The following is a 17,824-nucleotide window of genomic DNA, read 5'->3' on the forward strand; positions in this document are numbered from 1 at the left end:
TTCTTATTTTGGCTTCTTCCCCCTTCCTTTCCAGTACTGATGAAGTGTCTAAGCCTGAAACGTTCAACTATTTATTCCTCTCCATAAATGCTGCCTGACCTGCTGAGTGCCTCCAGCATTTTGTGTGTGTTGCTCTGGCATTCCCAAATCTGTAGAATCACTCGTACCTTTGATAGATTTCTGAAGGGAGAAGATAAGGCAGGGAAATAGAACTGAGGTGGAAGATCTTGGTGAGTGGTGGGGCAGACTCAATTGTTCAACTGACTTAATCCTTAAAGAGTGGACATGGAGAGGATGGAGGAGTCTAGGACCAGAGGACACAGCTTCGCAATAGAAGGACGTCCCTTTAGAACAGAGATGAGGAGGAATTTCTTTAGCCAGCGGGTGGTAAATCAGTGGAATTCATCGCCACTGATGGCTGTGAAGGCCAAATTATGGCAAACAGGTTGGTGAATGGGGTTGAGAGGGAATATAAATCAGCCATGATAGAATGGTGGAGCAGACTCAATGGGTTGAATGGCCTAACCAGCTCCTGTGTTTTATATGGTGGTATAAGCTGCTTCCTTGAAGTCTTACAGTCCTTTAGGTGATAGCTCTCAAATAATGTTAGTGAGTAGAGAATTCCAAGATTTAGACCTGTCTTAGGAAGCTTTTTAATGTAGATGTGGTCTTGAATGGTGATATGAACAACTCACCATGAACCCATATGACTGACCTCTGCCAAGACAGCACAGGAGAGGGTGATGAGTGCCCCATTACTTGAGATTTGACACATGTTCTGCTATGGATTAAAATGGAATCTCAGACATAATGCATTCCCACATCTTGAGAATGCCCACACGTCCACATGTAGACATTCTAATCTGTGAGAATTCTTCACCAAGGCTTCATCAAAGCCAGACTAGTCCAACTGTTGGTCAGCTTAGAATTTGATCACTGCTAATTTTCAGTGAGGCTGACCATCCTTGTCTCCATATGAGTACCATGTACCTGTTTGCAGATGGGTGCACTGCTTATGGTGAGGTGAGGTTTATCAGCACAGCAGCGTAATGGTTATCACAATGCTTTACAGTGCAGGCAACCTGGGTTCAATTCCCACCGCTGCCTGTAAGGAGTTTATACATTCTCCCTGTGACCGCGTGGGTTTCCTCCCACAGTCCAAGACGTACTGGTTGGTAGGTTAATTGGACATTGTAAATTGTCCCCTGATTAGGCAGGGTTAAACCCCATGCTGGGCAGCATGGTTCAAAGAGCCAGAAGGGCCTATTCCGTGCTGTATTTCAATAAATAAACTAATACATTTTAAGGAGAAGGAACACTGATTGATCACTGTGAAGCTTTTAAAAATCCTTGTCTTTCCTTTTTTTGGTGTCGTTCTGATTACTTGGTTGTTTTTGGAACCGTGTGCCTTAAGGAGCAATTTTTGTTGTTGACTTTCTTGGCATATTGGTGGGGAGGTTCACCTGGTTAACTTTTTTTTCTGATTAAAGGATTGTTTTGCCATCTCAAAGCTTCTTCAACATTGACACAATATTAGTCTAATATGCCGGGTTCTGGTTTTTTGGAAGATTTTTTTCTCTCTCTCTTTAGATTAATGTTTGCTTCCTTTTGGCAAACCTGTGCTTGTCTTTTTTTTCTTCTTCGGAGTCTCTTTTTTCCCTTTGTTCTCCTCATCTCTTTTTTTGAACCTAGGAGCCAACACAAAGAAACCAGCTGATGATATAACCAGTAATGATGATGGTGAAGATGAAGGTATCTTTTTTTTTGTGTGTGCTCGAACGCCTCCCCCCACAACCCAATGCATGAGAACCGAGGTTCTTCCAAGCCATCGTTTTTTCTTTCATTCTTTACTTAAGTCGCGCACTTTTTGTGTGCATTGTGAACTTTTATTTTTTGCTCTATCTTTTCTTCATCCTGAATGCTGACATGCTTCAGAGATTAAACTTCCGTTGGGTGGGATATCTGGGAATTCTTTGTGTGAGATGATTTCTCCAACCTTATGGTTCTCTGCCTTTTACCCCACTTTGCTGCAGCTCCCTTCCCTTTCAAAGCCTAAGCAACTGGGCCGCATGAGGATTGCAGTTAAGTACTTTGACTTGTAGCCTCTCTCATTAACAGAGAGCCTACAGCTTAGTGTGTGGGTATCAATAACACCCCGATGGCCACCCCTTTTGAATGAGTTCACTCCAATTTGGATGGGGGACGGTACTGGCGGTTCTGGGATTTAGGGATCAGACATGGATTTATCCTTGTCTTCTTGGCTCAGTCCCACCCCGGTCTAACTCTGTGGGATGGTTCCTCTATGAGGTGAACTATAAGGTTGTCCATAACCTCTATAGACCTTAAAACGACAATGCATCACAGACTTTTGGGGTTGAATCAATTGGGTAGCTGAAGGGTTTGGGATCAATGGTGCAAAAGCAGCTGAGGGTGTTGTACCCATGGGCTTGGTCTACGTGCAGCTGAACACTCTCACGTCCGAAATCAAGAGTGCCAGTGTGCGATTTGACCACAAGAAGATCACCGTTCAGTATGCTCCATCCATCACGGCAGCTAAGCACAGGTCAAAGCTCCAAAGAAATGGCACTTCATGCATGAACTTTATTTAAACCTTCCACATGTAAAATATGCATTGGAAGATGGAAAATTCCTTGTTCTACCTGTAATGTATCGTAGCATGTTTGGAGCCCCAACCTTATAGAGAATGCTGTGAGTCCTATGAATGATGGCACTTTGACCCTGTTCCTGTTTTAACCATTCATATATCATTTTTAAACTCTGTGTGTGTGTGTCTCTGTCTCTGTGTGTGAGCATGTGTGTGTGTGTACGTGAGAGTATTGTGTGACTGTGTGTGTGTGTGTGTGTCTGTCTGTCTGTCTCTCTGTCTCTGTGTGTGAGCATGTGTGTGTGTGTGTGTGTACGTGAGAGTATGTGTGTGTATGTGTGAGTGCGTGTGTGTGTGTGTGTGTCTGTGTGTGTGTGTGTGTGTGTGTGTGTATATATGTGAGTATGTGCTGTTACGTACCCCGTAACTGGGTTGCCAAACCAGCAGACATGGATCACTCAGTTGGAGTCTGGATTACTAGAACTAAGAAAGTTTTATTAAAGAAACAAGCAACACAGTAATCGAAAGGATAATAAATGCAACAGTTCAGCAATAATAAACACACATGTGCACAGAATTAAGATAACAGCATCAATCAAGCTCTATCGTTGTCTAGGGGTAAATGACCAAATTTCAAAGTGACACAAAAGTTCAGTCCAATTTAGTTCAGTTCGCAGTAATCGTTGCCATGACGATGGACAACGTGGGGGGAGAGAGAGAGAGAGAGAGAGAACGGGAACGACTGATCATTCAGACACGGCTTCCACTCACAGACCGGCGATATTGCTCACAAGCAGCAGCTCCCGGGCGGGTCCTTTGTGATGTCACCTGAGGTCACCGACTGTGACCCCTCCTCCAGATGTGGTCGATACTCTGCAGTGAACCCGGCACCCAAGCGAGGGTGGACACACACCGGGTTCCCGCTGATTGTACCTTTCCACCCTGTGCGTTGTCCGGTACTTCCCACCGACTCGTGAGAGGCGCACCACTTCCAGGGTCTCGTTACCTCGGGTGTCGTGTGTGTGTCCTGCCTTAGCGAACCTGTCCCTTTTTATCCCCTTGCTGGGGTATCGCCTATCCATCACGTCAAACAGTTCAGGGTTCAAAGGGGGAGCCGCCCCAGACAGCTCTCTCTCCCCCGTCCCTTCATTACACATCTCCAGATCGCCTGTCCTTTACTTCAAACAGTTCAGGGTTCAAAGGGGGAGCCGATCTTGGCAATACCCAGACTGATGGCTCCTTCATTAACACCTCCACATGCTGCTTCATTGTTCCTTATCTCTCCTTCCCCTGAGGACAGGTGGCAGACCAACTGCTGATGTCACTGATGCTAACCCAGGCCAGCAAACATCTTAATTTTATGTGTATTCTCGTCACAGTGCGCGTGTGTGTGTGCGTGAGAGTATGTGTGTGTATGTGTATGTGCGTGTGTATATGTGAGTGTGTGTGTGTGTGTGTGTGTGTGTGTGCGTGTGTATATGTGAGTGTGTGTGTATATGTGAGTGTGTGTGTGTGAGAGTATGTGTGTGTATGTGTATGTGCGTGTGTATATGTGAATGTGTGTGTGTGTGCGCGTGCGCGCGCATGTGTGTTGGTATACTGTGCAGACAAGTACGTGTTTGTGTGAGAGGTCTCGCCCTATTCTATGTGTGCCTGTGCGTGGTTACACCCCATGTGCACTATATTAGTATCTGAAAACGGACTTTTCATTTCCTTGCAGATATACATGACAGTGGTCCCAAGCCGGTGATGGTGTACATCCACGGTGGATCGTACATGGAGAGCACCGGTAACCTGATCGATGGCAGCGTCCTGGCAAGTTATGGCAATGTCATCGTGGTCACACTCAACTACAGGCTGGGAGTGTTAGGTGAGTGACGATGGATAAGACAGCTTTCACTGGCTCAGGCTTTTTGAAACCTTGTTTTTATATGTATTATTATAGTTGTTTTCATGCAAATGTGTTTCCCAGTTTGACAGTAGTAACTTATGACTTCAGAACAAAAGTAAACAAATTGGCCCCACTACCCTGCCACCACTGAGGTCTCGCCACCATGACAGTGAGCTGTTTACTGTTTATTGTTAACCTATGCTGTGTACTACATGCATTTTATTAACTTATTTATATTAATATTATTTATGGTAATATATTGTTTTATGTGCTGTGTGTGATATATGTTTTATGGGTGTACTGTGGCCTGGAGGAACGTTGTTTTGTTTGGTTGTATATACGTACAGTCAGATGATAATGAACTTGAACTTGAGATCTTTTGCACTAGTAAGTTCTTGTTAATTTATAAGTTAGCACAAATTAACCTGAATTATGCATGGCTTGTACGTTTGCAAAATAAACAACACAATAAACAATACCACTAGTTCAAGATTGAGAAAGAGACAAGAGATATAGTATGGGGTGGTGTTAAGGTTTTTCTTAGAGGTCATTTTGAGAACCCGATAACAATGGGGAAGAAGCTATTGTTGAACGTTGAAGTGTGGGTTATCAGGCATCTGTGTCACATGCCTGATGGCAACATTGGGAGTCACTTCCTGAGACATTGCTTCTAGTTGACATCCTCAGTGGTGGGGAAAGCTGTATTCATGATGAAACTGGCTGACCCACTCTCTGAAGCCTCTGACGTTTCTGTGCATTGGAGTTTCTCAATTATGAAATCAGTCAGAATGCTTTCCATTGTGTATCAGCAGAATTTTTTTGGAGTCTTCGATAACATGTTGAGTTTGCTTAAATTTCTAAATAAGATGACCATTCCTGAACTTTGTCCACCTTCCCCCTTTTGATTTCCTTGTCCAAAAATCAAGCTCAGATTTGAATTGCAGAACTGATCATCCTTTGGAGTGGAGAATTTCAAAGCTTTCCAGCTCTGGAAGGGCAAATCTCTCCTCTCTGTTGAATGCCTTTCTCAACAAGGCACACTTGCATTCAGCGGTTGGGGTGGAGCGTATAAAAGGTGGGTAGACATATTCCAGTGATATAAAACTTGGAGGGGCTATATTTGGAGTATTGTGTTAATTTCTGGTCACCCAGGATGGATGTGAGGTTTTGCAGAGAGTGCAGATGAGGTTCACCAGGATGTTTCCTTGATTAGAGAGTATTAGCTATAAAGAGAGGCTGTGCGATGTGCAGTGTGTTGTCGTCTGTACCTCTTCCTAGAGATGCTGCCTGGCCTGCTGCGTTCACCAGCAACTTTGATGTGTGTTGCAGTGTGCTGTGTGCTGTTGGTAATGTGTTTTGTAGCTTGGCTCTGGAGGAATACTGTTTCATTTGGCTGTACTCATGTATAGCTGAATGATAATTGTCAAACAAACTTTTTTCCATGGTGCCTCCAACATTCAGGGAGACCTGAAAGAAGTATATCAGAATATGAGAGGCAGAGATAAGGTAGACAGTTAGAGACTTTTTTTATTCCACGATGAAAATAGCAAATACCACAAGGCATCAGTTCAAGTTGAGTGGGGGAATTTTTAAAGGAGATTTGACTGAGTCATTTGTCAACACATAGGAATTTTTAGTTCAGCAAGTCTTTTGTATATGGTTTCTCAATTGAATTGTCCTGGAGAAGATTGTTGAACCAAACTGAATTGATGGGTTCATAGGCTGATCCTCAGATTAATTTGGCCCCATTAGTAGAGATATTTTCCATTTCAATGCTTAGTTTTGTACTTCAGGCTTTAATAGAGTCAATGAATCACCATCATCACTGTTATTATGAATGGGAACTTTGCCATCAGTTGCCTTCCCCAGAATAGAGTCAACAAAATCCATCTTGCCTTTATTCATTTCAATTCTGACAGCTTTTCCCTGTCCAATGAATATTTCATATTCATTACTCAGGGAACAGATTTTGACTGAAATTCCATACAGGGAAGTAATGTTGCAGCTCTATAAAATTCTGGTTCTACCACATTTGGAATATTGTGTTCAGTTCTGGTTGCCTCATTGTAGGAAAGATGTGGAGGCTTTAGAGATGGTGTAGAGGAGATTTACCAGGATGCTGCCTGAATTCAAGAGCATGAATTTGAGTGAGCTTTGTGGCCAGAGGAAGGTGAGAGGTGATTTGAAGGAGGTTCTACAAGGTGATAAGAGGCATTGATAGAGTGGACAAGCCAGTTCCTTTTTCTCAGGGTTTCCCAAGAACATATGGGAGGGGGGAATATTGGAAGTAGGTTTGTTACTTTGGAATGGAAGCTTTGGGGGACACCCTGCTGAAGGCAGTGGAGGAGATGAATATATTAGGGAGATGTAAAAGACCCTTAGATAGGCACATGGATACAAGAAAATCGGAGGGCTATGTAGGAGAGAAGTGTTAGATTAATGTTATGGTAGGTTAAAGGATCGACACAACATCATGGGCTGAAGGAGCTATACTGTACTGTCCTGTATGATGTTCTACATTACAACAAATCTTATTATTTGCAATATTTATTGAGATAGAGCACAGAACAGGCCCTTACAGCTCTTCGAGCCACGCTGACAGCAGTACCTGATTTAAACCTAGCCTGATCGTGGGACAACTTCCATTGACCTACCAACCGATACATCTTTGTACGATGGGAGGAAACCCACCAGGCCATGAGGAGAATGTACAAACTCCTTGCAGGCAGCAGCAGGAATTGAACCCAGGTCACCTGTACTGTAAAGTGTTATGTTAGCCACCATGTTACCATGCCTCCCTTTATCGATAAGGAAATTCTTCACTCCTTCACGGCAATGATGATTGGATCAAACTGACACCGAATCCACAGCTCAGATCGTACCTGACTTGAGTGATGGCACTTCTTAACATACGTATTGACTTATCGACCTTGGATATGATTTATGACATGCTTTAGTAATTAACTCAATGCAGAAGTGTTGGACAGTGTTGCCGCAATCCTCAGGAAAAGCATTTGCTATGTTCCTGAGTAGGTTTAATATCTGCTGAGTTATCTTGTCCATCTGAACTGTGCTTGAATTCATAAGTACATACCGGCCAATTTTTCAATGGGGCAATACTTGCGAAGAACCAGAAAGCTCGTTATCTCTCTCCTCTCTCTGCTAGCTTGTGAAGAGCTGGTTTTGCTGATGTGGACACCTGGAGTATTGAAAAATTTATCATGCTAAGATTTTAAATATTAAGGATAGAAACTCATCCTGTTATATGCAACAAACTTTACAGAGTCATAGAGTTACACAACACAGAACTTCTCCGAGGATCATCACCTTGTCATGGTGGAGAAGCTTCTGAGTTCCTGAGATGCTGAGAACAATTCTGTCTGGAGTTTAGTTCCTACTATGGTTACCAATGGCAACAAGTTGAAGGAGGAGCTTCCAGACAAAGAGCAATCCAACTAAGATGTGAAAGATGGAGATGGTGGAAGCAGACCAGAGGACACAGTCTCAGAATAGAGGGGTCTCCTTTCAGAATGGAGGGGTAAGGAGGAATTTCTTTAGCCAGAGGATGGCGAATCTGTGGAATCTGTTGCCACAGGTGGCTGTGGAGGCCGAGTCATCGGGTTGATGGATTCTTGATGAGTCAGGGAATGAAGGGATACAGGCTGAGAGGGGATTGGATCAGCCATGATGAAATGGCGGAGCAGGCTCGATGGGTCAAACAGCCAGCTTCCGCTCCTGTAATTTAAGTGTGAAGGAGAACAAAATAATTGTTATTCTAGATCTGATGCAGCACATAAAAAACACAGTAAGAAAAAGAAAAAAATAATAATTTTAAAAAGACAATAAGTATACTGTAAATGCATAAGATAGCTTATATCCATGAAGAGATGCTGGGTACAGGAGAGTCTGTACATACGGTGACTGACAGGAAATGATAAAGTAGTGGTAGTGGGGTGGGTTAGTCAGTGGAGGTGTTGACCAGCCTTACTGCTAGGAGAACAGAACTGTTTTTGAGTCTGGTGGTCCCATTGTAGATGCTACATAGTCTCCTCTCTTATGGGAATCTGACCAGTAGTCCATGAGCAGTCCTACGAAAAGTGATGGATATGGCCCAGCCCATCACCACTGAGCACATTTACATGAAATGCTCTTGCAAGAAAACAACATCCATTATCAGGGACCTCCACCACCCAGGCCATGCCTTCTTCTCACTGCTGCCATCAGGAAGGAGGTACAGGAGCCGCAGGACTCACACTACCAGGTTAAGTAACAATTACTACCCCTCAACCATCAGTCTCTTGAACCAGAGCAGATACTTCATTTGCCCCGTCATTGAAATGTTCCTCAAACCATTGGATTCACTTTCAAGGGCTCTTCATCTCATGTTCCAGATATTTATTGCTTATTTATTTATTATTAGTATTTCTTTCTTTTTGTATTTGCACAATTGTTGTCGTTTCCACACTGGTTGAACGCCTAAGTTGATGCAGTCTTTCATTGGTTCTGTTACGGTTATTTTTCAACGGATTTATTGAGTATGCCTGCAAGAAAATGAATCTCGGTGTTGTATACGGTAACGTATATGTATGTTGATAATAAATTTACTTTGACTTTGATATATCCTTGTCTTCGCCCATTCCAAAGATGTACGGTTAGGTTTAGTGAGTTGTGAGTATGTCAGCAAAGTGGTGACGTTTGTGGGCTCTCTAGCACAATCCCCTCTGATTTGATTTAGCACAAGAGGATGCATGTCACTGTAAGTTTTGATGTACAGGTGTAAAATAAAACTGATATTTAAAATCATTAATTGTCTTTATTAAAGTATATTTGCTTTCAGTGGTTGGACATTGAGAATAAGAATCAGGAAGTCAATTCACAGCTGTGTAAAACTGGTTGGGCCACAATGAGAGTATTGTATGCAATTCTGTTTGCCCCATTACAAAGTCAAAGTCAAAATCAAAGTAACTCTATCATTATAGGAAAGATGTAGCGGATTTGGAAAGGGTGCAGAAGATGTTTGGATGGTGGGGTGGAGATACGTCTCTACCAAAGGAGGTGTAAGGTGTTCCTTTCCTCTGCTAGCCTGCAGGTCACCCTTGGGCAAGGTGCAGCCCCTCGATTAGGATCATATGAAGCCATGGGAGCGGGTGGTGGATGGTCGTATGAGCAGCTGGTGCATATCACAAGTCCTGGTTACGTGACCACTGGCACCAGGCAGACAGTCTCTGAAGAGTATTGATAATCACAAACAAGAGAAAATCTGCAGATGCTGGAGATCCAAGCAACACACACAAAATGCTGGAGGAACTCAGCAGGCCAGACAGCATCTATGGAAAAGAGAAAAGAATAATAAAGACAGACTGAAGGGGGTCAAAAGACAGATGGAAGCCCATGATCATCCCCATCATATGACACAGCACCTAGAAATGAGGATGCAGAAGACATTTACCAAGATCTGACTGGGTTAGAGAGTATGAGCCACAGTTTGGACAAACTTGTGTTGCTTTCTCCGAAGCATTGGAGTTTGAACAGAGAGCTTATAGAAGTTTATAAGATTATGAGAAGTCAAGAAATGGTAAACTTTGCCCAGGATAGAAATGTCACATGCATTTAAAGTGAGAGGGAGGAAGCTTAAAAGGGACATGTAGGATAGGTTTTTAACAGAGTGATATGTGCCTGGAACGGACTGCCAGGGGTATTGCAGGAAATTGGTGCAATTTTGCTGTTTAAGAGGCTGTCGAACGGGCACAGTGATGTGTAGGGAATGGAAGAATATGGATCATGTGCGGGAAGAAGAGATTAGTTCAATCTGGCTTCACGTTCAGTGCAGACATCGTGTGCCTGAAGACCAGAAGACACGGGAGTAGAATTAGGAGATTCGGCCCATCAATTCTGCACCAGCATTCCATCATCCCTCTGAACCCCATTCTCCTGCCTTTTACCTGTCACCTTTGACACCCTGTCTAATGAAGAGCCCATCAATCTCTACTTAAAACAAACCCAATAACTTGGCCTCCACAGCCATCTGTGGCAATCAGTTCCACAGCTTCACTCTCTGCCCAAAGAAATTCCTCCGTACCTCTGTTCTAAAGGGGTGTCCTGCCATTATGAGGTTGTACCCTCTAATGGGAGACTCCCCCACTACAGGAAACATATTCGCCACGTTCACTCCTTTCAATATATAATTGATTTCAATGAGATCACACCTCATTCTTATAATCTCCAGTGAGTACAGGCCCAGAAACTTCAAACACTTCTCATCTGTTAGCTAAGATAAGGAATATCTGCTGTTCCATACCCAGACCGCGTTTTGGGAAATTGGATCACTTGACTGTCCTTCTCCTAAACTGCAAACCGACAGAAGCTAAAGAGCACGGCTTCAGGGATTAGGACAACAAAGGGTTGGTCATGAGAGGCAGAGGAATGGTGGAGTGATTGTTTTGAGTCAGTGGACTGGGCCGTGTTCAAGGATTCATCTATGGATCTGAATAAATGCACCACGGTTGTAACTGACTTATTAAAACAGTTGTCGATGAATATGTTTTTCCATAAAATCATTCAGAGTCTTCCACCATCAGATGCCCTGAATGAACCTTGAGATCCACAATCTGATGAGGGCCAGATCAGTCACATTCAATTCTGGTGGCCAAGTTAAGTACAAAATGTGCAGGAACGATCTCCGGAAAGTCATCTCACAGGCGAAGTAGCAATTCCAGAATAAACTTGAATGACTGAAGGGTGCTTGACAGTTGTGGCAGGGCTTGAATACTATCACCTCTTACAAATTAAATTAAGTGACATAGGCGACACAGCACTTCGCTTCCAGATGAGTTCAGTGCCTTCTCTGTTCGCTTTGAACATCAAAACATGGAGGAACCATCCCGAGCTCCCACAGCTCCCGATGATCCTGTGATTTCGGTCTCTGAGCAGCCTTCAGGGGATGAACCCATGAAAAGCATCTGGCCCATATGGGGAACGTGGCCAAGTACTTGGGACCTGTGCTAGTTAACTGGCTGGAGTGTTCAATGAGATTTTTAACCGCTGACTTCAGCAGTTCAAGAGGCAAAAATTATACCAGTGTGAAGAAAAACATGGTGACCTGTCTCTGTAACTATCATCCAGTAGCACTTACATCCACACTGATGAAGTGTTTTGAGTGGTTGACCAGCACAACAGGTCCACAGCAGATGCCATTTCACTGGCTCTTCACACAACCCTGAAACATCCGGACAGCAACGATGCATACGTCAGGATGCTCTTTAGCAACTACAGCTCAGCATTCAATACCATCATCCCCTCAAAACTAATCAATATGCTTCAAGACCTTGGACTCAATACCTCCTTGTGCAATTAGATCTTTGATTTCCTCACTACTAGGTTAATCAGCTAGTGTACATTATTCCTTAATGTTGGTTAATGGAGAAAGAAATCAGGAGGAACTGAAAGCTTCCTTCTGTGTCATTTTAACCGTAACATATAAAAGTTGACACCAAGTCATGCAAATGGATATCAGGTCAAATGAGGGAGGAAATCAGAGATTTGGTGTTTTGGAAGGCAAACAAGTAAAGGGCCATTAACATGGAACAAAACATATGAGAGTACAGCATAGAAACAGGCCTTTTGACGCACTTCGGCTGAGGATTTATAAGGCATTGGACAGACTGCACTTAGAACATTGTGAACAGTTTTGTGCTGACATTAGTGAAAGTCCAGAGGAGGTTCAAGAGAATGATCCCAGGAATGAAAGGGTCAAAGTTCAAAGTACGTTTATTATCAAAGTACATATATGTCACCATACATAATCTTGAGATTAATTTTCTTGCAGGCATACTCAATAAATCTATAGAACAATAACTATGACAAGTCAATGAAAGACCACACCGGCTTGGGCATTGAACCAGTGCTCAAAAGACAACATGCTTTGCAGATACAAAAAGAAAGAAATAATAATAAATCAGCAATAAATATCGAGGACATGAAATGAAGAGTCCTTGATAGTGAGTGAATTGGTTGTGGGAACAATTCAACGATGGGACAAGTGAAGTTGAGTGAAGTTTCCCCCTTTGGTTCAAGAGCCTGCGGAGTTCTCTCCGCAGTTTTTCAAGAAATAATAATTAATATTGACTCAAATATTGATGGGGAAAAACCACAGACAAGGCAAAGCATTAAGAAAATCACTTTAAAAACTGTAGAAGTCAAAATAAGGTTTATCTGCATAAGTACATGTATAACAGGTGCAATGAAAAACTTATTTGTAGTAGCATCACAGACAACATAGCATCATGTAAGTAGCATTCACAAGGAAAACATGAATACAACATAACTGTTGCAAGAAAGAACACAATTAGAACAAAATCAAAACTCTATTTTAGTGCAAAGTGATCAAAGAGGTCACCAGTGATTAGGCAACCCAGACAAAATGCTGGAGATACTCAGGAAGTCAGGCAACATCTATGGAAGCACTTTCTGTCAAAATCATATATCAGGACTGTTTCAGAACAAATGGCATTTGACTGGAAATATTGGCCATTCATCCCACGGATGCAGATCTGGTGCATTGCTCCAGATTCCAGCATCTGCAGTGTTTTGCGTCCCCATTGAGGCAGGGTGCCAGTTCACTCACAGTCCACAATTCTGGCCTCATTTAAGGGCTTTACTGTTACTGATCTGATCCCTTTTCACAGAAATTGGGCCACCTACAGATGGCTGAGACAATTAGGCGCGATGCTATTTGTATAATTGAGAATTATAGAGTAAGAGTTCATAATACTGAATATTAAGTAAGAAAGAGGTACTGAGTTTTAATCATCTGTGCTTAACCACACAAGGCTATTTCCTTGTAATCTGCTTCTGAAATTCAGTTCCATTGAAGTTCTGAGAACAGAATTTGGATGTGGATTACTACACACAGCTGGCACTATCTAATGCAAGTAACTGCAAAGGAGTTTTTACACACAAAGTTCATATACGTGTGGTAGTGAGGAAGGCAAATGCGAATACTGTAAATATTAACATTCGTTTCAAGAGGTCTAGAATTCAAGAGCAGGGATGTGATGTTGAGGCTTTATAAGGTAGTGGTGAGGCCTCACCTTGAGTATTGTGAACAGTTTTGGGATCCTCATCTTAGAAAAGATGAGCTGGCTTTGGACAGGGTTCAGAGGAGATTCACAAGGATGATTCCAGGAATGAAAAAATTATCATACAAGGAATGTTTGATAGCTCTGAGTCTGTACTCACTGGAATTCAGAATGATGTGGGGGGGGGGGGGTGGAATCTCATTAGAGCCTTTCGAATGTCGAAAGGCCGAGACAAGGTAGATGTGGAAAGGATGTTTCCCATGGTGGGGGAATCTAGGACAAGAGGGCACAGCCTCAGGATACAGGGGCATCCATTTAAAACAGAGATCCAGAGAAATTTCTTTAGCCAGACTGTAGTGAATTTGCAACATTTATTACCACAGGCCGCTGTCGAGGCTAGGTCATTTCAGGCAGAGCTTGATAAGTTCGTGATTGGACACGGCATCAAAGGTTATGGGGAGAAGGTTGGGGAGTGGGGCTGAGGGGGGGAGAAAAGATTGGCCATGATTGAATGGTGGAACAGACTCTATGGGCCAAATGGCCTAATTCTGCTCCTATGTCTTATGAACAGATTTAGGCTGTTCGGCCCATCGGGTCTGCTCCACCATTCATTCATAGCTGGTTGAATATCCCTCTCAACCCAGTTGTCCTGTCTTCTCCCCAAACCTTTGACACCCTTACTAATTAAGCTATAAATCTCCACTTTAAATATACCCAATGATTGGGCCTCCACAGCTGTCTGTGGCAATGAGTTCCACAAATTCACCTCTCTCTGGCTAAACAGATTCCTCCTCATCTCTGTTCTAAAGGGACGTCCGGTTTTACTGCAAAGTGGACAAGGTGTAGTGTTGCTATAATGAGCTAGTGATTAGGGTTATGTCAGTTGGCTGTCGACCAAATGGATGAAGGGAAATAGCTGTTCCTGAACATGGTGGTGTGGGACTTCAGGCTTCTTTACCTCCTTCACAATGGTAGTTGTGAGAAGGTGGCATGGCACAGATGGTGGGGACTTTTGATGATGGATTTTACCTTTTTGAGGCAGTACCTCCAAGAGAGACTACTGATGGTGGGAAGAGATTTAATGGGTGGAGTCCACTCCTCATAACTGAGAGTCTCATAGGATCATACAGTCATGCAGTGCATAAACAAGAGCCAAGTCATTGGGTGTATTTAAGGCAGAGATTGATAGGTATCTGAGTAGCCAGGGCATCAAAGGTTATGGTGAGAAGGCGGGGGAGTGGGACTAAATGGGAGAATGGATCAGCTCATGATAAAATGGCGGAGCAGACTCGATGGGCCAAATGGCTGACTTCTGCTCCTTTGTCTTATGGAACATTTGTAGAAATTGTTTTTGGTGACATACCAGATGTACTCAAACCCCTAATCAAACTTAGCGACAGTTGACTCTTCTTTGAGGCTGCATCGATATGTTGGGTCCAGGTTAGATCCTCAGAGGTGCTGAAAATTGAAATTACTTACTCTTTCCATTCAGATCTTCCTATGAGGACTGGTGTGTTCTCTCTTCCTACCCTTTTGGAAGTCCACATCACCTGGCATGTCTTTGTGAATCACAGACAGTTGCTACTTCACTGGTCTTGGTTGAGATTTGCAAGTTCCATATGTCTGCTGACTTTCTGCATTATAAAGAACACATATTAAAACCAGTTGGACAGGTAGCATTTCATAGAACATAGGACACTAGAGCACAGTAGAGGCCATTCAGCCCATGATGCTGTGCCTACCCTTCAACTTGTTCCAAGATCGATCTAACCCTTTCTCCTTACATATCTCTCCATTCTTCTTTGGTCCATGTGCCTATCTAAGAGTCTTTTAAATGTCCCCAATGTTTCTGCCTCCCCCACCATCCCTGGCAGTGTGTTCCATGCACTCAACACTCTCTGTGTAAAAAACTTACCTCTGATACCTCCCCCTATACTTTCCTCCAGATACCTTAAATCCATTTCTGCTTTGGGAAATAGTCCCTGCCTGTCCAATCTATCTATGCCTCATCATCTGGTACACCTCTATCAAGCCATATCTCATCCTCCTTCTCTCCAAAGAGAAAAACCCTAGCTCATTCAGTCTTTCCTTAAAAGACATGCTCTCTAGTCCAGGCAGCATCCTGGTAAATCTCCTCTGAACCCTCTCCAAAGCTTCCATAACCTTCCTATAATGAGGCGACCATAATATGGATGGGTGAAGGGTCAATCTGTATTACTTCTTAATTGCCTTTTTAGGTGCCTATCAAGCCACACACTTCAGGGGGGAATTAGGGACTGGTAATAAATGTTTGCACCTATATTCCATGGATGAGGAAGAAGAGATACATGTGTTTCAATAAGCTGTCAGGATACCATTTAATCACATTCCAAATATGTACTTGCTGAAGTTTAGAAGAACAAAACGACTAGGGATCTCATTGAAATATATTAAATATTGAAAGGTCTAGATAAAGTAGACATGGAGAGGATGTTTTCTACAGTGGGAGAGTCAGGACACATTGGTCAGGCCACACTTAGAGCACTGTGAGCAGCTTTAGGCTCCTTATTTCAGAAAGGATCTGCTGGCAGTGCAGAGGGTCCAGGCGAGGTTCACAAGAATGAAAGGGTTAATGTATGAGTCGTGTTTGGTGGCTGTGGGCCTGCTCTCACTGGAGTTTAGAAGAATGAGGGGGGAATCTCATTGAGTCCTATCGAGTATTGAAAGGCCTAGATAGAGTGGATGTTGAGAGGATGTTTTCTATAGTGGGGATGTCTGGGACCAGAGGGGACAGCCTTAGAATAGAAGGACGCCCCTTTCAAACAGATATGAGGAGGAATTTCTTTATCTAAAGGGTGGTGGATCTGTGGAATTCATTGCCACAAATGGTTGTGGAAGCCAAATCATTGGGCATATTTAAAGCAGAAATAATTAGGTTCTTGATTAGTAGGGGTGTCAGGTTATAGGGAGAAGGCAGGAGAATGGTGTTGAGAGGGATAATAAATCAGCCATGATGAATCGCAGAGCAGACTGCGTGGCCTAATTCTGCACCTACAGAATATCATACGGTCTTATTGGCTTATAACCACTTGTTGCAACAGTGGTGTGCAGAAGAGTATCTCTGAACGCACAACAGATAGAGCCTTGAAGTGGATGGGCTACAGCAGAAGACCACACCGGGTGTCACTCCTGTAACTAATAAGGTAGCCACTGAGTTTATATCCCATGAATAAGGAGAAAGAAACCAATATAAAGGTTTCAGGAACAAACAGTTACCATCCAATCATAACTATGATTTATTGGACTGGTCATTATCATTTTACTGTACATACTAAGTTTTTGGATCATAATTGGCTACTGCTATTTATTAATCACTTTTACACACAGAAGGCAGGCTGGTTAATAAGGAACTATTCCCAATATAATGAGCTGAACTCCCCACCTGAGATGTGCTATTCAAGAATCCTGGATGAGTGGGAAATTAAAGTAAAGGAAAGGTATGACGCATCTGGAATTTCTCTGGTTAGCGGACGATTTCCGTCCACGCAGCTGTGATGTAGACGGAAGCTGCGTACGAGGCAAATTACAGCAGTGGTTTGCCATTGCCTTCTGCCGGGTGAGTTTCCAAAGAGATCACCAGCCCATAACCCAGCACGGATGGAAAGCCTGCAGAGGAGCCAAAGTAAATGCATTAAATCAAAATGAGAATTATCAATGGAATATTCTGCCTAACTTCCAAGATTGAGATATGAATTTGGTAGACACGTTAATCTGGAAGTTACTTCTCACGTCTGTTGGTAGAAGCGTTAATATCATAAACACAAGAGATTCTGCAGATGCTGGAAATCTAGAGCAACACACACAAAATGCTGGAGGAGCTCGGCTAGTCAGGCAGCATCTATGGAGAGGAATAAAGAGTCGACATTTCGGGCTGATACACATCATCAGGATTCAGGAGAGTCTCAGAGGAAAGTCTCAGGCATAACCTCTGGGGAAAAGGCCATTTTTAACAAGACCTGCAAACGAACTGTACAAATAAAAATATAAATAATACTGAGAACATGATTTGTAGAGTCCTTGAAAGGGAATCTGTAGGTTCTGGAATCAGTTCAGAGTTGAGGCAGGCAGCATTTATGGAGAGGAATAAACAGAGACACTTCATCAGGATTAGAAAGTAAGGTAGGTAAGAAGCCAGACTGAGAAGGTGGGAGATGGGAGATAGGAAGGAGTACAAGCTGGAGTCAGGTTAGAGGGGAAGTCATTGGCAGAGCG

The 17,824-nt window shown here is 43.0% G+C and overlaps 1 protein-coding gene across 4 annotated transcripts in view; it reads left to right on the forward strand.

Annotated features, from left to right (window-relative positions):
• Nucleotides 1–17,824, forward strand: part of nlgn4xa (neuroligin 4 X-linked a) — a 355,804-nt gene that overhangs the window by 172,202 nt on the left and 165,778 nt on the right. For 3 of the 4 annotated variants that reach the window (XM_072262632.1, XM_072262633.1, XM_072262635.1), the window contains one exon: nucleotides 4,326–4,475. In XM_072262632.1, coding sequence (XP_072118733.1) covers nucleotides 4,326–4,475 — 150 coding nt within the window. Of the gene's footprint in view, nucleotides 1–1,692; nucleotides 1,753–4,325; nucleotides 4,476–17,824 lie in introns of all 4 variants that reach the window. The other variant, XM_072262636.1, reaches the window with a different exon arrangement.

The sequence above is a fragment of the Mobula birostris genome, chromosome 7, assembly GCF_030028105.1.
Source record: "Mobula birostris isolate sMobBir1 chromosome 7, sMobBir1.hap1, whole genome shotgun sequence".
In the NCBI taxonomy this organism is placed as follows: Eukaryota; Metazoa; Chordata; class Chondrichthyes; order Myliobatiformes; family Myliobatidae; genus Mobula; species Mobula birostris.